Genomic DNA, 22,500 nt, shown 5'->3' with positions numbered 1-22,500 from the left:
AACCCTCTAGGATCTGGAAAGACAACAAACACTTCTGTACATTTGAACAGTTTCACATTAGAAAATTTCTCTTGCTGCTGAAATCACCAATAATTTGTGTCTGAGCTGTCCGTGCCTTCGAAAATGTGACCACTTGATTAACATTGATTTAGCCAACTTTACTTGCCGAGTTTGTCAGTTAGGAACATAACTTAATCAATCATCTAGAGCAATCATCTAGAAAAAAAATTTAACTACAATTACTGTTTCTGTATATTTCATGTCGTCACTCTCTTTATTGGTTATTGGTTATATGGAACAGTTATACCTTCAGAATTGCCAGCAAGAGACTTGCAAATATAAAAACACATTAACAGCAACATTGCATGCTGAAAAGATGCTCATAAAAATATATACTGGTATCTGATAAATTCTACTTATGCTAAAGGCTCAAAGAAAGCTAAATTTCATGTAACACAATTTGGGGTTTATTGATTAAATAGACATTAGGTCCAACCCCAAAAGTCTAATCAGTAGACTTGTGCAGTAGAAGGGTGCGTTTTTGTTGTTCAGCCCAAATACCGAAGAAACAAACATGGTGGCTGCGGCGGCAAAACGTACATGAAGATTAATTTAAACACAACACGAAAAATCTTCGTGTTTGTCTTCGTTAATATCTCCAACTAATCTCCCTGGTCTCTTCCCCATCTAGTCTACCTTATCTACACAGCGTTGCAGGGGTTAATAGGAGCGGAAATCCGAAGGTTTGCACAAGGCGTGAGCGACTCTATTGGTCACCGGCAGGAAGCTCCTCTGGCAGCGACCAATAGAGTCGTTCGTACAGACCTTTAATTCCTGGAGCAGGCAGGTGGAGTTTTGCCGCCAGGAGTTAAAGGCGGGCAATTTCAGACAATATGCAGATAAAGTTTAGCCACCAATGATCCAGATCATGATTGAAGAAACAATTAAAGTTATTTCTCAGTGATAACTTATTCCTGCACTGTCCATTTAATGCAGAGCACCCACTATCCCACACAAGTATATGGTTTTACACATCTATACCAACACTCTCTCTCTCTCTCTCTCTCACTATTTCATTCTCTCGCTCTCTCTATATATCCATGCTACCTTTTAAAGGCTTGAGGCCATGCCCTTGTTTTTTGTTTTTGGAAAAAAAATGTTAATTAAAATAAGATCAAATGGATCATAAATACAATGTAAATGTTATTAACGTAACGTTGTAAATAGCTGGAAACGGCTGATTTGTAATGGGATATCTTCATAGATGTACAGAGGCCCTTTATGACTCCCATCACTCCTGTGTTCCAATGGCACGCTGTATTAGCTAATCCAAGTTTAAGTTTAAAAGGCATTAAAAAAAAAACTTTTGCAATTATGTTTTTTATGAAACCCCAAACTCTGAGAGGAAAAAACAAACAAGGGCAAACTTAAATTTGGATTAACTAACATGGGAGTGATAAAGGGCCTCTGTACGCCTATGAAGATATTCCATATTCCAGCTACAATAGTCATTTACAACATCACAGTGTTTACAGGGTATTGCTGATCCATTTCATGTTATTTTAATGGACGCAATTTGTAAGCAAATTGTATGAACCGGATGTATACATCAGGGCTCTTTCTAATTGTATTCTGTAAATGCAAAACTATGTCTCATGTGTCATAAAAAGTGGAGCCCTATTGAACAGAGTCCTATTCCATTTTTATGTACAGTATGACATGTTGACAACAAAAGCGTTTCCTCTGGGAAACTCTGTATCTCTACACATTTACAATAATGTGTTTACTTGACAGGTTTTGTAGCTCAAGTGCATTACGGATCACTTATCTGCATTAAACCTCACCTGTAATTTTTTTCTTCCCAATTTTGCATTTTGTCTGCCTGTCAGAGTAGCCTGTCTTTTTCTGTTCTTATTTACATTATTATTTTTTTACTTATTATTGGTGTACATGTTTTTTTATATCGGATTAATTAGGATTTGTCTTCACATGCCTTGGTAGTTTATAAATAATATGTCAGTCAGCATCTGGAAAAAGTATTTTTCTTCAAGTGGTGAAAAATACAAAATCCTATCCAGTGCTAGATTCTTAGGCAAAAAAGATCCTTGGCACAAACGTGATCTGGTATACATTACATATAGCAATGCAGCCAAGATTATCTATTGGCTACTTAAGAAGCCCAAAGGAATTTAAACAATGGCTAATATTACAATTTCTGGACAGCCAAATACCCCCTCATGTTCTTCCTAGCTGATGCCACTTCTTGGAGTAATAATCTTAAAAAGTCCAAGATTTCTGTATTTGTGGTTGAATCTGGACCAGTGACCTTAACAGAAGATTGTACCGTATGTTTCCAAAGTCCCAGGTTTCTTGAACAAGGTGATAAATGTAATGCATGCTGTGTGTCTCTTTCTATGTATTTTACAACTGCGATATAAATCTGTATAATTGAAATATTACTCACCTCTAAAAGTGACTTTTAATGCTGTTGCAGACATTGGCTGCACGGAAAGCTGGGATCTCTCTTGCTATGATTATCCGAACATCTCTGAACAATGAAGAACTGGTAAGTAGTATTTATACATACAGTATTCTAGTAACCCCTCATGCCATTAAAACTGTTATAAATTGATTCTAGAGTCTCAGCGATATATTTAATGCTAGAGCATATTATTCTCACGGTATTTTTTTACTTATTTCCATGCTAATTAAAAAAAATAATAATAATCGGAAAGGAAACTAGGTAGCACAGAATCTGAGTAAAAATGGGTCAGACAAACACAAGCTTAAGAGAAGAAAAGTAAGACATTCTTTGTAACATTTAAAGTCTTAAGCTATGGCATGTTGAGGTTAGGCAGCATTTTAAACCTCTGTAAATAAGAAGTCAGAGGTCTCCTGAAGTTTATGGACTTGACTATAATGGTTGTTTTTCCAGAAAATGCATGTCTTCAAAAAGACATTACAGGCATTAATCTACCCAATATCATCAACCACTCCCCACAACTTTGAAGTATGGACAGCAACAACCCCAACATACTGTTATGAATGTGAAGGACTGCTCTGGGGCATAGCAAGACAAGGCATGAGGTGCACCGAGTGTGGCGTCAAATGCCATGAAAAGTGCCAGGACCTACTAAATGCAGACTGCTTGCAAAGTGAGTATTTATTTCCAAGACACATTATTTCTTGACCTTTTAGGTTTCCTTGCATGAAAGTGGTTAGTTAAGATAAATGCTAGATATTTCAAAACACATCTTATTTTCTGATGATCAACAAACATAATAGATGACAGTCTAGATCCAAAATTGCCTTCCCTAATATATGTGAGAAATTGACGTTCCACTTAGTTTTTTCAGTAAATGTACTTACATAAATCAAATTATTTCAACTTAACATTTCAAATATAAATGATGCCAAAAAAACAAAATGTTTTGAAAAGGGCCATTGTTTGTTTTTTACTGAAGGTTGTTGCAATTTGGGCATTAAAGTACCCAAAAGTGAAGAATTTCCTATGCATTGTTGTTCTGAGGAGTCATGCTGTATGTTTGTATCTGCAGACATAGTCATAACTGCTACTGCACGATATATCTAACCATTAGGAATACTCATTAAAAAGAAATAGGACAATGTTGTATATTTTTTAAACACACAAGGTACATTTATTACCATAAAGCTTTAGGCAAAAGATTGACACTGTTTCCAAGCCATAAGAATTGTAATGATTTTAGTTTACTTTAGAGAAATGCTCGTGCTAGTGCTAACATGAGATTATCATATAAATGTATATAAATATATATATCGATCACCCATAACATTATGAGCACTGTCAGGTGAAGAGAATAACACTGATAATCTTGTTATTATGGCACCTGTCAGTGGGTGGGATATATTAGACTGCAAGTGAACATTTTGTCTTTAGAGACTTTGACAAGGGCCAAACTGTGATGGCTAGACAACTGGGTCAGAGCATCTCCAAAACTGCAGCTCTTGTGGGGGGGGTCCCGATCTGCTGTGGTCAGTACCTATCAAAAGTGGTCTAAGAAAGGAAAATCGGTGTCAGGGTCATGGGCGACCAAGGCTCATTGATGCACGTGGGTATGAATGCTGCTCCCTGTAGTCAAATCCAACAGACGAGCTACTGTAGCTCAAATTGCCGAAAAAGTTAATGCTGGTTCTGATAGAAATGTATCACAGTGCATCCCAGTGACAACCCTGAAGAAATGACACTCTGCTACAATGTAAAGTAGTGAGTGTACAGCCTGTATAAATTTCCTGTCCCCTCAAAATAATTTAACACACATTATTAATGTCTAAACCTTGGCAACAAAAGTGAGTACACCCCTATGTGGAAATGTCCAAACTGGGCCCAATTAGCCATTTTCAAGCTCTCAGGTGTGAATGGGGAGCAGGTGTGTTAAATTTGGTGTTATCTCTCTCACACTCTCTCAAACTGGTCACTGGAAGTCTAAGAGGGAATTAAGTGTTGCATACATTTTTTTTAATAACTAAATAGGTATGAAAATGGCTTGCTTCTTCACTGGTTTCCTGTTATGTAGTATTAGGTTTTAGTTGATGATCCATTAAACTTCAGTTTAAGGCAGATGCTTTTCCCAAACATCTCTATCTCTAAAATTTGTACAGCGATTGTCCACAAAAATAAAATAAACATTGAGCATTAAAAAAAGGTTCTCCATAATGTTGACTTCCAGACATGGACATTGTGTGTTTCTGGCACTGACTAAATAAAAAGCTAGACACTAAATGTCGCTTGTATGTAACTTTTATTTCAATGCACCCAGCAGTGAACATTACCTCACAGGGTTTTCTTCCAGTTCTCAAAATTAATTTTTGCAAGAGAAGAAAAAAAAACCCCATAGAAACATATTTTGTCTGATTCTGGTTGAAGCCAGACTTTCAAGGGACTAATTAATGGATTATGTATGTAACAGAGGTACATGATAACGTAAACGTTAATTGCATATACACACGTCATTATCCCTCCTTTGAGTAATTGCTAAGAAGCAATGTTCTAAATATGTGTGTTTCCATTAAGGCAGCAGAGATGAAGTGCCTCTGAATCTGTCGCCTCTGTTTTTTTACATATGGGCATTTAGTGCATCAGTAAAAGTTATGACACGTTGTGTTGTTATGATAATAATATGATTATTATTAGGGCTGCAACTAACGATTATTTTCATAATCGATTAGTTGGCCGATTATTTTTTCGATTAATCGTTTAATCGGATAAAAAAAATTAAATTTTTCATTTATTTTAAATTATTTAATAAAGTAACATAGGATGTTAAAAACAAACGGCAGAATAAATTTTTTTTCTTGTTTTTATTTCCCCAACCTGCCCCCCAGTTATGCATATTTGAGCCCAGGCTTGCCACACTGCCCTCCCCGACATGCCACACTGCCCTCCCCGACATGCCACACTGCCCTCCCCAACATGCCACACTGCCCTCCCCACATATGCCTTATATACCCTATATGCCTTATACCCCCAGATATGTCACTCCGTCCTCCTCAGGTATGCCGTATACCCCCCTGATATGCCATAGTGCCCTCATAGGATTTGCAGACCCGTTCACAGACACAATACTTTTATAAATAAATACAGGATTAATCTTCACTGCCCCCAGGATTTAGATTCCCCTCAGTTTGGCCCCCTTTACCTCTAACTGCACCTTAAGTTAACTTTATTAAATTAATGAAATTAACCCTCAGTCCTCAGCATTAAATTAATCCTGAAGAGAAGACCCCATTAACCAAAACTGCCCCTAAATTAACCCTGAAGACCCCATCAACCACAACTGCCCCTAAAATAACCCATTAACTATAACTGCCCCTAAATTAACCCTAAACACCCCATCAACCACAACTGCCCCTAAATTAACCCTAAACACCCCATCAATCACCACTGCCCCTAAATTAACCCTAAACACCCCATTAACTATAACTGTCCCTAAATTAACCCTAAACACCCCATTAACTATAACTGCCCCTAAGTTAACCCTAAACACCCCATTAACTATAACTGCCCCTAAGTTAACCCTAAACACCCCATTAACTATAACTGCCCCTAAGTTAACCCTAAACACCCCATTAACTATACCTGCCCCTAAGTTAACCCTAAACACCCCATTAACTATAACTGCCCCTAAGTTAACCCTAAACACCCCATTAACTATACCTGCCCCTAAGTTAACCCTAAACACCCCATTAACTATAACTGCCCCTAAGTTAACCCTAAACACCCCATTAACTATAACTGCCCCTAAGTTAACCCTAAACACCCCATTAACTATAACTGCCCCTAAGTTAACCCTAAACACCCCATTAACTATAACTGCCCCTAAATTAACCCCCACCTCCCCTAACTTTCAGCAGCCCAAATATTAATTTTATACTCACAGTTAGATGAGTGTCACAGCCATGGCGATGCTAAGAAAAAAATGGGCGGAGCCAATCGGCAGTTTGGCTCCGCCCCTTCCTCCCTGCAATCACTGTCGATTGGCCCCGCCCCTTTCTTTCTCCAGCAGCGATTGAAGGGAGGGACTGGAAAAAGGAAGTGGGCGGGCCAATCGGCAGTGACTGCAGGGAGGAACTGTAAGTAGCAACTGCTGCTGTGACTCCTGTGAGTCACACTAACGGATTATAACACGAGGGGTATTTTTCAGAGCATTTGCTCTGAAAAAACCCTCATTTTATAATCGATAAAAATCGATTCAACTAATCAATAATGAAATCCGTTCCCAACGAATTTCATTATCGATTATCATCGATTTTATCGATTAGTTGTTGCAGCCCTAATTATTATACAAATAACCTCTCTATAAAAGGGGCTTTTTCAGCCAGAGCTGACTTCAGAAGCACCCTAAGTATAGTCGCAAATAAAGACACATTTTGCTATTTTTGCGACAATACATGGCTGGTGCAATTATGTTCCATGCTGCATAATCAGTGCCATGTTCCAATGTCTGAATGGCTTCCAAGTTGCTAGGAGTAGTTTTATGAATAACAGGGTATCATGCATAGGTCAGTACATAGAAATAAATGATAACGTTAGTATTCATGAGACCTTTTGCAACAAATACCACATACTGTATTCCTTACCATACTACAATAACTGAAGGATACAAATGCATAACAAGAGTTCACCTTTACCACCTCATAGTGCTGGGTATGAGTAGATATTGTTTTTGTAATAGTCAATGCTCATATGTGGCTTCATTCAATTCTGAATCCCCATCCATAGCCGATTCCAATGCTGAGAGCTCACATCTACCTGCCCCCTCTAGCTATAGTTACAATACACACTGCCGCTCTCAATTGTAACCACATTTTGTGGGTTCCTTTCCTTTTTTGACTACCTTAATAATTCCCAGGTTTTTGTACTTGCTAGGTTTAGAAAACACCCTGGGACTTCTACATACACCAGGAATATCGTCTCCAGCCACCTTTGCCATGTAGTGCTACTACCGCCACGAGTCATTTTCAGAGCCACCAGTAACTTATCATGTGTCCACTGTCATGGGAATGAAGAAATGATCATAATTATAACTTAAAAAATAACTTAAAACACAGCAAGAAAATGCATTTTGCTAAAATTACAGTAATTTCAGCATAAACTATAGGTTTCAAAGCACATGCCCCAGTTATAGGAAACTGAGATAGTTAACCCAGTGCTGAAATGTAAAATAGTGTTAAAAAAATTGTTAAATTACTAGATGTATTTACTTTGATTCAATTAGATGTCAAAATCTTAAAGGGACACATGCAACATCACCATATTAAAGTACTTTTACTGTAATGTATACTAGGTTTATAACTAGTGTGAGCAAGTGGTTTCTCTGGAAGCTCATATTAGAGATCTGGAGAAGCAAACTGCAACTTTGAGAGAGATAGACAATCTTGAAAGGAGTCTGCTGCTCACTGAGCAGAGTTTAGTGGGTGCAGGTAGTGAAGAGGGAGGAGATAAATCAGCTGGGGAACAGGCATGTAGCTGGGTAACAGTTACACGTGGTGCTAGAGGGGGAGGAAAGAGGAAAGGTTTAGCTAGTCCTGACCTTGTGCAGCCTAACAGATTTGCCCGCTTGAGTGAAGATGTTGGGTGCATCAGCTCAGGAGTAGCTATACTGGAGGAAGCTGTTCCTTCTACCAGCCGAGGGAACAGACCCTCTAGTATGAGTGGGGTTGAGAGCGTAAGAAAGGCTAGACAGGTTGTGGTGGTAGGGGACTCTATTATTAAGAGAGTAGATAGGGTAATCTGCCGCTCTGATAGGCTCAACCGGACACTTTGCTGTCTCCCGGGTGCTTGGGTCCGGCATGTTGCTGACAGAGTGGATGGATTATTGGGAGGGGCTGGGGAAGACCCGGCTGTCATGGTCCATATTGGTACCAATGACAAAGTCAGTGGAAAATGGAAGGTCCTAAAGAATGATTTCAGGGAATTAGGAGATAAACTGAAGAAAAGGACCTCCAAGGTAGTATTTTCAGAAATATTACCTGTGCCACGCACAACAGTAGAAAGGCAGCGGGAGATCAGGGAGGTAAATGCATGGCTAAAGTCATGGTGTAGGAAGGAGGGTTTTGGCTTTCTAGAGCACTGGGCTGATTTTGCGCTTGGTGATCTTTATAGTGGTGAAGAGGGTCTGCTGTGCTAGGGGAGAGGTTGGCTAGAAGGCTGGAGGGGTTTTTAAACTAGTGATGGGGGGAGGGACACAGAGATCTTAAAAATGGAGATAGCGCAGAAAGGAGAGGGGCTTCAGATCAGAACAAGGGGGGTGGAGATGGGGGGACGGGCAAGATCAGAACAGAGGAGGTATGTATTAATAAAAATTCTCATAAAATTCAAGAGACTCAGGGTAATATTAAATGTATGCTTGCTAATGCAAGGAGCCTAAATAACAAAATGGGAGAACTAGAGGCAATAGCATACACTAAGCAGTATGATATAATAGGCATTCAGAAACATGGTGGGATGAGACCCATGACTGGGCAGTTAACTTAAAAGGTTATACGTTATATAGGAAGGACAGAAAAAGCAGGAAGGGAGGAGGAGTATGCTTGTATGTTAACAACGAGCTAAAGTCAAATATTAAGCATCTTGAAGGCGACAAGGGATTTGTGGAAGCTTTATGGGTAGATATCAACTTGGGGCAAAAAAAAGGAAAAGAACTACTGGTTGGGATATGTTATAAACCACCTAATGTTAATAATGATGAGGAAGAGCAGCTGTTAGAGCAAATTGAGAAAGCTGCACATCTGGGTAACGCGTTAATTATTGGAGATTTTGATTACCCGGACATAAATTGGGATAGAGGGACTAGCAGTTCTGCAAGGGGATTCAGGTTTTTGAACCTGTTAAATGACACATTCATGTCACAACTGGTACAATCACCAACTATAAAGGATACTTGTTTGGATCTGGTGATAACAAACAATGTTGATCTTGTGTCTAACATTCACGTGGGGGAGCACTTGGGTAATAGTGATCACAATATGGTCTCTTTTGAAATAAACTCCAAAAAGAAATTGCCCATGGGGAATACTAAAACGTATAATTTTAAGAAGGCCAATTTCAATAAGATAAGGGAAGCTTTACAACTTATTGACTGGCAAAAACTCTTCAGGGGTAAAAATACTGAGGAAAAATGGAGTATTTTCAAACAAATATTAGCAGTGTACACTTCTCAGTATGTACCACTAGGAAACAAATATAAAAGAAAAAAATTGAGACCGATGTGGCTTAGTGGGGACGTTAAGCAGAAAATTAAAAATAAGAAAATGGCTTTTACAGCATTTAAATCAGACGAATCAGAAGCATCCTATATAAGATATAAGGAAGGCAATAAAGAATCCAAAAAGGTGATTAGATGGGCTAAACTAGAAAATGAGAGGGTGATTGCCAAAGAGAGCAAAACTAACCCCAAAAAATTCTTTAAGTACATAAATTCTAAAAAAATTAAAAATGAAAACGTAGGTTCATTAAAAACAGAAAGGGGTGTTGGTTAAGGAGGACCAGGAAAAAGCAGAAACTTTAAATGATTATTTTTCCTCAGTATATATTAAGGAGGAACCTATGGCAATGGATATACATAGGACCACTGAGAAAAATTTTCAGTCAAACTGTGAGTGGATGACTCAGGATAAGGTGCTGCAGCAACTAAAGAAAGTTAATGTCAACAAAGCTCCGGGGCCTGACGGTATTCACCCACGAGTACTTAAGGAGCTGAGCCAGGAAATAAGTGAACCTCTGTTTCTAATCTTTCGGGATTCTTTTCTTTCAGGAATTGTACCAGAGGATTGGATGAAGGCAGATGTGGTTCCTATTTTCAAAAAGGGTTCAAACTCTGTGCCCGGAAATTATAGACCTGTGAGCTTAACTTCCGTGGCTGGGAAAGTATTTGAAGGGCTGTTTAGGGATAATATTCAAGAATTCCTTGGGAAGAACAGTATTATTAGCAAAAATCAGCATGGTTTTATGAAACATAGGTCCTGTCAAACTAATTTAATTGCATTCTATGAAGAAGTAAGTAGAAGTGTCGATCAGGGGGTTGCAGTGGATGTAATCTACTTGGATTTTGCCAAGGCGTTTGACACGGTTCCACACAATAGGTTAGTATTCAAACTGAAGGAAATTGGTCTAGATGCAAATTCTTGTTCTTGGGTAGAACATTGGCTTAGAGATAGAGAACAGAGAGTTGTTATAAATGGTAAATTTTCAAGCTGGTCAAAAGTGGTAAGTGGTGTCCCTCAGGGTTCTGTTCTGGGACCAATTTTATTCAACATATTTATAAATGACCTGGGAGTAGGCGTTGAAAGTCATGTTTCTGTGTTTGCAGATGACACACATGACACCCAGATGACTGGGCACACAAATGGCAGATGAAATTCAATGTAGATAAATGTAAAGTTATGCACTTCGGGGTAGCGAATGCACAAGCAACCTACACCCTAAACGGTAGTGAATTAGGGGTAATGACAAATGAGAAGGATTTGGGAATTGTTATAGACAACAAACTAGGCAACAATGTGCAATGTCAGTCAGCAGTTGCTAAGGCCAGTAAGGTATTGTCGTGTATAAAAAGGGGCATCAAGTCGCGGGATAAAGATATAATTTTGCCTCTGTATAAATCAATGGTAAGGCCTCACCTTGAATATGCTGTGCAATTTTGGGTACCTATTCTAAAGAAGGATATCATAGCACTAGAAAGGGTGCAGAGGCGGGCTACAAAATTAATAAAAGGAATGGAGCACTATAGTTATGAAGAAAGGTTAACTAATTTAAATCTGTTTAGTTTAGAAAAACGTCGCCTCAGAGGGGATATGATAACATAAATATATTCGGGGCCAATACAAACCATTGTGTGGAAATCTGTTCATAAACAGGACTATGCATAGGACACGTGGTCATGCGTTCAGACTGGAAGAAAGGAGATTTAGACTAAAGCAGAGGAAAGGGTTTTTTACAGTAAGGACAATAAGGATGTGGAATTCTCTGCCTGCAGAGGTAGTTTTATCGGAGTCTGTACAGACGTTTAAACTGGAACTGGATGGATACCTGGATAAACATAATATTCAGGGATATAATCTTTAATTATGGGGAAACAGCTTATTGATCCAAGGAGAAATCTGACTGCCATTTTGGGGTCAAGAAGGAATTTTTTTCCCTGGTTAGTGCAAAATTGGAAAGAGCGAAACCGGGGGGGTTTTTTGCCTTCTTTTGGATCAACAGCAACAAATTAACAGATATAGGAAAGGCTGAACTTGATGGACGCATGTCTTTTTTCAGCCTATATAACTATGTAACTATGTAACTATCACCATCTCCAATTGATGTGAACACAAATCTACTTACAACAAAACAAATATCTTTTAATTCTGTAACTGATGTGCATTCCTTGCCATAGAGCTTTTCTAAAACATAAATGTTGCCTTAATGTATCCCAAGACCTTTGCAACAACTTTCCTTCTAATACACATCATTATATGCACTGTAACTTCGGTTTAGATCCCTTCCCAGCCCTGTAGCCGTGCTCCAAATAAAACAACATGCTTGACCCATTTCAAGGGAAGTTTTAAGCAATGTTTTAAATGCAACATGAGCAATTTTTAAGCTCCAGCCACAAAAGTAACTCGTGGAGACCCCCAATGGTCATCCCTATCACCCATCTTATATGCATCAAACCACCAGTATACCTAGTCAGATCAAGAGGGCTACATTTCCATCTGTACACACACAAGTATACCTTGGAGCATCGGAACTGCACATTATCATCACCCCATGTCCCAGAGACATTCAAGAGTGGATGATGGCTAGCCTACTACAACTTAAACCATTTCTGACCCATCAGGCATTACTTCCCAATAACCAGCTGAACTCTGACCCACCATTGGTAACGCCCCCCATGTCCCCATCTCAACAGGTCAAAACCCCAGAAGCAGTAATGGATGTGTTTTGTCTAAAACCTTAAATGGAGGCAACATCTGCCCAAAAAAAACAGTAACCACATTACTAGTCCTATTACTCCTGGGCTACTACAATTCCTTTTACATGGGCATGTCTGATTACCTCACTACAGACAGTACAGAATACTGCAGAATCATCTCTGAGGAATGCACATTTTATCACATATCTGTTGGGTAGAGGAAACTACACTGGCTACTGGTGAAGCAAGAAGCAACTTTTAAACTCCTCATGATGGTACACTGGGAACTATATAAAAGTGGACCATTACATTTACAAGAGATGTACACCCTTACCCAAGAGACCTTTGCTCCTCCTTTACTGGCCTTGCAACAAGCAAGATACTGCAAAAAAAAAAAAAAGGCCATTCACCTTCTGTATTAGTATCCCTCCACCTATGATGACAACAGAAGACAACCCAACATTCAGATGGAAAGTAAAAACTTGGCTCTTTCACAAGGCATTTCCATCCTTCGTCTCCTAATCTATCTTGCCTTTCCCTGACAATATACACCTTTTCCCATTTTCTGGTCCCTGTTATAGATATAGATATAGATAGATAGCAGGAGAGTTGTACTTTCAGCTTCTTGACTTAAATTTACATTAATCAGGTCCAACCTCAGTGAGCTTCTGCTTTAGGAAATGCTTCCCTGGCGGTATGTAATATATAGTTTAATCAGAGAGAAATTACTCCCATCAAGTTATGCATTATGTAGTGCTTGCTCCTAGAAGTATTTGGAATTTGCTGCTACTGTTCCTGATAAGATCCTACATGTTGGTTTTCCTGGAGGCTGTTGGGGACTCAAGTTAGATGAGCTTGAGCAGCGTGGTGAGCAGTTTTCTGGGAAAGTATACTGTTTCTGTCCATATTAAAATAAAAACACGAATCATCCATATTATTGCATTCCTCTGTTTTAGGAACAGCCTTTATTACTTTTTTTTAAACATTTTATTTTATTTCAAAATTGGCTCTTGGTTTATTTGAATACAAATAATGATTGCTCTCCCAGTTATCAGTGTTTAGCGAATAGTATGATTGACATTATCAATAATATTATTATTATTAATCACTTTATCAAACCTACAGACTTCTTGTCAGAGGTTTGATGTTATAAGGATAGGCATTGGTTTTATATCTGTTTATTATCTCCCAAAGGAAACCCACAATGAAATGATTAGTGGAATAATCCATGTCTAATTATCTTATACGTTAAGAGGATCTAACATTACTGAAAGACTCTTGGAAAGGATAGAATGTGGAATTTATATTCTCAAACTGGCAGCCACTGACAGTAATATTAAAGTAATGAGCTCCAGTGAGGTTATTGTTGGCCATAATGCAGTTACATTACTAGAAAAAAAAATATTGGCATTCGTTTCTTGGCTAAAGCACTTTTCAGGCAGTTATAAGCACAGTGTGCGGGGAGATGACAGAGAAAAATATGTAGGAGGAAGACAATCTGTACACCCCAAATGGGAAAATTCACTGTTCATACAATTTAGAGCCACAAGCAAACAGTCATAAACAATTGTATCTGATCAAGTCAAATTCCATCAAAATCAGTTTTTACTTCAACTTACAATACAATTGCAAACGCTATAAAATATTAAAGTAAACTTTGTTTTGTGCATCTCTTAAATGAGGATCCAAATCAGCAGTGGTTAAAAAGTTCAATAATACATGCCAACTGTTCTGCCTTCTCCAAGTGTTACAGAACAACACATACAGATATATTCCAGACCTGCTGCCAAAGATATCATATAACATCACATGGAACAGCTTCTGTTGTGTATATTAATGAATAAAGTGTGCATAATCATTGGCGAATGCCACAGGAATAAATACTCCCATGTATAATTCAACAGTCTGCATGGTGTTTTATTTATATTTTATTACATCACAGTGTTAAATGAATTGTAGTTATCTCTTGTATTTAACATTGCATCCCCCCGCAAACCTCATTAAATGGCTGCTTTGCAGTGTTGACAATATTATTACTTACCGTGTCCTTCCCAGTAACTAAGCTGTACCACTAATTAAGGAACATACAATAAAGCAAGCATCACAAAATAGTAAGCACTAATTAGTGCTTGTACAGGAAGAGGGATAGAGGGCAGAGAGCTACTGTAAATGTGTCGGCTTCCGTTTACCATTTTGCAGTGGTTAATTCTCATAAATACATCCTGTTGAAATGGCAGTGCACTATGATGTCAGAGAGAACCAGAGAATAAACACATTGAGAAAAAAAAAGCCATTTGCTGGAAAATAATTTCTCTGTTTTCATCACACGAGTTAAAGAGTTAGATGATTGTAATCAAATATTTAGGAATGGGTTTAGATTTTAAGAGCCTTAAGAGATAGTTCATTGGTGTTGCATCCCTACTCTATGTGAAAGAAATAATAATAATAATTTATAGGCAAAAATAAGCATAGCATGAACAAAAAAAGCCAATAAATTAAAGGCGACTCATATTCTTTTTATAATCACTAATATCAGATGAGAAATGTGTTTTTAAAAGTTTCTTGCTATTTTCTTTTTTGTTTTAAAAACACCTTCTAGTTTTTGCATATAAATGTTTTCAGACAGATGCAAATAAGCCATTAGTGTGTGTTGTAGTTGTTATCTTGGCTACAGTCAACTGGGCAAACACTCCTGATTGCGCTACCTTTTGATAAACAATAAAATGGCTCAGTCTTAATCACCCAGCCGTACACTCTGACTAATGAAAGTCTATGGAGGAAAGGATTTCATTATGCAAGTAGGACTTTTTTAGCATTGCCAAAAGAGTCAGCTCAGTGTTTTGTTTTGAGCAGGGAAAGTCACTAAAATATCACATGATTGACAGCAATGTCCCCATGCATGCATTTCTATGTACACCACTTTATTTTATGTTCAAGGAGACATATTCCCCCCCCCCGCTGGACTTCCCCTTTAAAGAAGAGGGGTTAGACGGCACTTTAGTCAAAGGTGTATTCTGGACCTCCAGATATGTAAATAGACCTCTTTAGTTGTTCAATGCTTATACAAAGACCCCACAGAAAAGAATAACAGTGATTTATGGCCACAGTTCCGTGTGCAATAACTCGGGTAAAAAAACAAAACAAAAAAACAGGGATTGAGGTAGGTTGGAGATTACAAAAGTTAAAAATCACGAAATGCAAACTAAAATCCAATTCCATTGGAATAGATATCAATATATTTCCTCTTATCTTATCGGTTATTTCCAGTGATTTTTTTTCAAATAATAATATAGCAAAGTTAATAGTTCTTTTAACAGAGATTTTCACCTAAATTAAATAAATGAAATAATATAAAATGTTTTTATGGACACATTCCTATTGACTTGTCATATATGCGTTCTAAAAATCTCTACAATTCAAAAATTCAGTCCTGTGATGTATTGAGCTGCATTATTTAATCCATGGAGAATTTTATAGACTGCAGCTCTGATTATTCTTTGCCTGTCTGGGCAGGATTTTATTTTCTTTTTCAGACTTTTTCAGACTACTAATATTGACACTGGCTATAACAATAGTTGTTGATTTTAGTATGTGAAATGAACACTCGTGAGACCTCAGATGCTCATTAGTGTATATTGAACAGTGCTTCATAACAAGGCTATTTTGTAATACATTTTAATTACAATCACGATTATAAACCACACACCTTAGACATCCTGATTTAGTAAAGCTGAAAACGTTATCTTAAGCAATTTTACTTCATTGTATCCCGTAGAAAAATACATAATGTAGCAAGACATTTTAATGTTGTGTAGAATCTGTTTACTAAGTATTCGCTACTTGCCTTGTGGGAATTTCCCACTTCATTAGAGAGGAGTCACACAATACTTTAATGCCGCAAGTCCCCAGTGATATTATGTTAAGGTGACATCTGCACTTATCAATAGTGTGTTTGTTTATTTCAAATTATTTTTTTATTTTACTCTTTGTGTTTCCCTAGAGATGGTTGTGCGTGAAAATCCCAGTAGATCAGCAGTTTCTGAAATACTCAGACCAGCCCGTCTTGCGCCAACAACCATGCCACGTTCAAAGTCACTGAAATCCCCTTTCTTTCCCATTCTGATGCTCCGTTTAAACTTCAGCAAGTTGTTTTGACCACGTCCACATGCCTAAATGCATTGAGTTGCTGGCATATGATTGTCCGATTAGCTATTTGTGTTAACAAACAATTCAACAGGTGTACCTAATAAAGTGGCCAGTGAGTGTATATCTTATCAGCCTGGCTTTCCTCAAACATATGCCAACATACCTGTGGAGCCACAATAGCTGACATACATTAACTGGGATGAACGCCATTTAAAATAGATTCTACATTTCCAAACCTGCAAGTTATATATAATAAATAGGGCCATAACGTCCATAGGCCCGCAAGTCACCAGGTGGCAATGCCCTCCTACCATCTTACACTTACACCCAGATGCCAAAATCCCTAGTTATGGCACAGTGGAAAATACTTCTTCAAGAAGTGGTAGAGATGAAAACAGTGAGGGAATTTAAACATGCATGGGATAGGTACATGGTTATTCTGAATATAAGACAAGACCAAGGACCAATAAAGGTTTAAGGTTTTTAAAGCAAGACAAATGGACAGTCTAGATGATCTATATGGTTCTTATATACAATAATAAAAAAAAAATATTTCTAATGTATTTTTCCTGTTTTCAATATAAGGTAAAACAATGAAACTTAAGTAATATTCTGCCATATTCTGTTTACATCTCATACTAAATATAAGCTCTATTTTTTGTTCAGGAGCAGCAGAAAAAAGCTCCAAACATGGTGCAGAGGACAAAACTCAAAACATAATTATGGCAATGAAAGAAAGGATGAAAATCAGGGAAAGAAACAGGCCAGAAGTTTTCCAGCTAATACAAGAAATGTTCCTGATACCCAAAGAAGACTTTGTTCAACACACAAAGACAGCTAAACAAAGTGTTCTGGACGGAACCTCCAAGTGGTCAGCTAAAATAAACATCACAGGTGAGCACCTTATCATCCACAAAGAAAAAGTGCTTTTATCTGAGATTGTTTCACAGAGGCACTGATGTATTTCTCCTTGAATGCTATTATAAAATATTAATCACCTGTGAAAAAGTAATATTGATCCCGAATGTTATACTTTTAGATACGAATGCAATTCTGGTAGTTTTTAATGATTGTTCTTTTTCTGATCGGGTTTAAAGATAAGATATTTATTAATAAGATAGCTGAATGTTTATTTTGATTATCGTCTAAGATGTAAATATGGTGTTTTCTGTTGTGTGTTCTATAACTGATATGGAACTTCACAACCACAAGGATTCTTCATTTTAAGATGCATTTTACGTATTTTTTATCATAAGCTGTACAACCTACCCAATGAACTGTTCCTTTATTGGTAATAGAAAGCTGAATGCCTTTATATTCTGTTAAATTTGGCCAAAAGAGTTAAATATACACCCAACCATCCTGCAGAATATGACACAAACGGTATACATGCATTCATTCGTATTTTGCATTGTGTGCATTATTTTGACTGATGTTCAGAATCTCTCCATAGATCTCTATCAGATCGTGTTCTAGGTTTAGAGATCAGCCTTGTTCTTTGATTGACAAATCCTGTATGATTATCTTCTCTTTTGTCCTAAATGTACCTATATGCCTTTCAGGTTTTTTTATTTGCATGATAAATTTATGTGATGATATTTCTTCTTCTGAATTAATTTAATACTGATTGACCTCTGGAAGGTACTATACAATTAAATATAATGTTCCATATTTATGTTTTAATGCCCTTCTGTAGTTCATTCTTATTCTGCTTCTTTTACTATTTCAGTAATATAACTAATAATAATAATATTTATCATATGTATAATAATTGTATGCAATATTATACAATTAGTATTATTACTGTTGTTATTTTTATACCTTTTATTAATTTTTCAGTGGTTAGTGCTCAGGGCTTGCAAGCAAAAGACAAAACAGGTTCAAGTGATCCGTATGTTACTGTTCAAGTTGGAAAAACCAAGAGAAGAACTAAAACAATATTTGGCAACTTAAACCCAGTGTGGGATGAAAAATTCCATTTGTAAGTATCCAGGTGTTTTTTTTTTATCTTTGACTTTGACTTTTATGCATGGCAAACCGTAAAGGAAGTGCTCTGCTGATCCACTGTAATGTCTTTGGCTGCTAATTCAGGTTCAAAGATAAATCATTTGGAGAATGGATCTCCATTCTAATCAATGGTGTTTTACTACCCCACTGTACAAAGCAAATCGGATTAAAAATACCTGTTTTTGTAGGGAGATTAAGCAGAGCAAAGGACATGGCCTAACTAAATATATAGCATACTGAGGTGTTTGGTTTAAACTGTGTATGTGCACAATTACTCTCAATATGAGGTCTGCTAAACTAGGGTCTTAAACTCTTGTGGTGCCTGTTTATAAACATATTAGGAAGCGGATTGTTTTTTAGAGCAGAGATAATGACAGAAGGCAAAGGCAGATTGGCGGAATTAGAAACAAACAAGTGCCCCGAAGTGCTAATCATTGTAAATCTTGTAAAACAAGTGAACAAGTATAGTGGAATGGCTTTATGTGTGTATATTGTGTAATGGCTACACAATGGCCTCTGGTTTTTAAGCTCGTTTGAGCAGTGCCCTCCTCACATGTTGTTTCTGCAAGTCAAATTGTTATGTTATATACTACTTGTAATGTCCTAAATACCCAATGTACAGCTCTACAGAATAAACAGTGATAAACAATAATAAAACAGTCATTGATGCATTTGTGTTGCTTATAAATCAAATGCATTATAATGATATTGAATAGGTATGTAAATAAGGTGATTTGTGCAAAGTGTTTTTCTATAAAATTTCGAGCACTGCTTTCTTTGTAGTAATCATGGGTATCTTTGTGATGAGTGGCTGTTATATAGTGTCCTGTTGCAATGAATGTGTTATGTAGCAGTGTATTGTATGTAAATGTGATGTAGGACAGCATCGTATTTATCAATGCAATGAAAATCTCCTGTCTGTTACATATCTGCCCTAACACAGTAGTTCTGGGGAAAGGGGGGCAGTCGGAATGCCATATTACGGAAGGCAGGTTGGTCAGAGGTCTCGCTTAAATCTGGTCCATTTATAGTACAGAGGTCTACAGTACACAGCCTTCATAGTATATTTCACTGTGTGTTCATCTGAGACAAAGCATGATATGACAACATGTCCAAGAGGATATCATGGATCAAACCTAGGGCACCTGTCCTCATACTATTGTATAGATTGTAAGCTTGCGAGCAGGGCTCTCTCCATCTAATGTATCGGTTTGTCTTAGTTTGTCAATTCTCGTCTTGTCAGACCCCTTGAATATATGTATTGTATTAAGCGCTGCGTAAATTGTTGGCGCTATATAGATAATAATAATAATAATACTAACCCGTGAATTTTTAGACCATTTCGAAGGCTGTTTTTCTATTTGTACACTAAAGGACAAAAGGGTAGTTTGAACTTTTGCGATCTTGTTTTCAATCATAATTTCCTCCCCTCTCAACTAGTTTAACCACACAAAGTAGATTGTTTTTTTTCAGGACCGTTATTAATAAATAATGGTTTATACATTTCTTTTGAAATATATAAACCATTATTTATTATGGAACACTCTGCATACCAGTTGTTCCCCCTTCAATCATTGAAATTACTGTAGGGGAGGAAGATCCAGCACGATGGCGATAAGTTTTGTGGAAAGTAGCAGAGTAATTCTTGCAAATGTAAGGAAGGGACCACTGTTGCTGCTTGAATTTGCCGTCATTGCAGAGAGAAGTGGAGAACGTAATGTCCCTGTCCTTAAGGGGTGGTTTTGTAGGGACGTATTAGTACGTCCTCCATCCCTAATGGTTTAATGATTTCATTATGAAGAGACCACATCAGTGATCTTCCCTTTCTGGAATGGCAAGTTTGCCTTTAATTAACGTTTGCTAGATAGAATTTGAGAAATCTTTCCAACAGTCCCGATCTGGCACTCTGGCACATAAGACAATTGTCCTGTGGGATGTGGGCCAACAGCACCACACACTCACCTGACCTACCACACCAGCTGCAGATTGGGTGCTGCATTGTGCAGCCACTGCCTGGAGAAGCCCGGCCGCATCCTACAAGATCATAAAAACAGCGTTTGGCCATGCATATCCAGCTGTTGGCCGCCCTTACATCATCAGGCGTCCACTCTAAGGTAGCTATGAATTATGCAGGATCAACAAAGTCTTCTTGAAGGACTACTTGTTTGCCCATCATAATGTATTGTTAAGCCAGTGAGTTGCAAAGTTTCTTTAGAGGAAAGAAGAAAATGACAGATGCAACATGATTTGGTTTCTTACCATGCTGTAGAGTGCATTTTGTGTTTGGTTTTTTTCTAGACGTAACAGTACTTTTAAAATGTATAGATTACTATGTGTCTTAATGGGTGAAATCATGGGAAACTTCTCATAAGATGCTGATATGGGGTAAAATGTATCACAGTCAGGCCCGGACTGGCCATCGGGCACACCGGGCGCTTGCCCGGTGGGCCGGGCCGCGGCAGGGCCGGATTGATTTAGGGGCTCCTACCTTAAAATAGGCCCAGTCAGGACCGGACTGACTGGGCCTATGCGGCCTCATTAACGCAGGGCATAAGGGGCACCTGCCCCTTAAGCCCGCTGTAACTGCGACCGGGTCCGCAACTCTAAGGGGGCTGGAAGCCCCCACCAGGCCCGGCTTTACGGGTGTGCGGCCGCACAGGGCTTAAATTAAAACGTTTTTGTTAACTTTATTTAACATCGGGACTAAACAGCATATTGGGATGATTGGCTGCAATGCTCAGCACTATCAATAGGTGTCGGTACACATTTTACACTCATGGTAAATCAAAGTATGTTCTTTTAGGAAGTTCTTGATACTAAGTGGCAAAAAGAAGCTGCAAAACTATTTACTTGCTGAAATATATACAGTTTTATAACGGAATCATAGTAAATTCTATAGAAATAATAGAAAAATTTTATGTAATCAAAATATTGATTTAATATGGTCCATGTATGTGCAACATCCTATTTTACCTGTTTTGATTGGCACAATATGGGAATATAAATTTTAAACATGGGGATTATGGGTGGAATATTATAGTTACACATGCTAAGTAACATATTTGACCTGTTTCTGATAAGAATATGGGTATAGTATTTTTTTTGCATGGGGATTATGGGTGGAATATCATGGTTACAGATGCCAAAGAACACGTTTGACCTGTTTCTGATAAGAATATGGGATTTTTTATTATTTTTCATAGGGATTGTGGGTGGAATATTATAGTTACACATGCTAAGGAACACATTTTACCTGTTTCTGATAAGAATATGACTATAAATAATTTGTATATATGGGGATTATGGGTGGAATATTACGGTTACACATGTTTAGTACCTTATTCGACAAGTTTCTGTTAAGAATATGGCTATAATTATTTTTCTATATGGGGATTTTGGGTGCAATATCAAGGTTACACATGCTAAGGAACATAATTGACCCCTTCCTGATAAGAATATGGGTAAAATCATTTTTCTACATGGGTATTATGGGTGGAATATTATGGTTACACATGCCTAGTAATGTATTTCACTTGTTTCTGATAAGAAAATGGGTATGATTAAATGTTTTCATAGATATTATGGATACTATGATATGATTGCATGTGCCATGTAACATATTTGATCTATTTCTGTTGAGAAAATGGTTATAAATGGTTTTCTACATGGGGATTATGGGTGAAATGTCATGGTGATCAAATATGTTACTGATATTCCACCCATTATCCCCATGTAAAAAATATCTATAACTATATTCCTATCAGAAACAGGTCAAATGTGTCCCTTTGACCATGCTATACCTCCAATAATCCTTAGGTAGAAAAAATATAGCAACATTCTTATGAGAAATGGGTCGAATATGTTACTAGGGGTGTGTAACCATGTCATTTCACCCATAATCCCCATGTTT

General features: G+C 37.6%; 1 protein-coding gene across 1 annotated transcript in view; it reads left to right on the top strand.

Annotated features, from left to right (window-relative positions):
* UNC13C (unc-13 homolog C) overlaps positions 1–22,500 on the top strand; it is a 218,151-nt gene that overhangs the window by 63,993 nt on the left and 131,658 nt on the right. The window contains exons 6-9 of the mRNA XM_089488232.1: positions 2,495–2,566; positions 2,936–3,155; positions 17,250–17,477; positions 18,423–18,564. Coding sequence (XP_089344358.1) covers positions 2,495–2,566; positions 2,936–3,155; positions 17,250–17,477; positions 18,423–18,564 — 662 coding nt within the window. The remainder of the gene's footprint in view (positions 1–2,494; positions 2,567–2,935; positions 3,156–17,249; positions 17,478–18,422; positions 18,565–22,500) is intronic.

The sequence above is a fragment of the Sceloporus occidentalis genome, unplaced genomic scaffold (genome assembly GCF_023333645.1).
Source record: "Sceloporus occidentalis isolate IW3139 unplaced genomic scaffold, rSceOcc1.0.p SCAF_37, whole genome shotgun sequence".
Taxonomy (NCBI): Eukaryota; Metazoa; Chordata; class Lepidosauria; order Squamata; family Phrynosomatidae; genus Sceloporus; species Sceloporus occidentalis.
The sequence above is the reverse complement of the archived record's forward strand: the minus strand, read 5'-3'. Positions and strand labels throughout refer to the sequence as shown.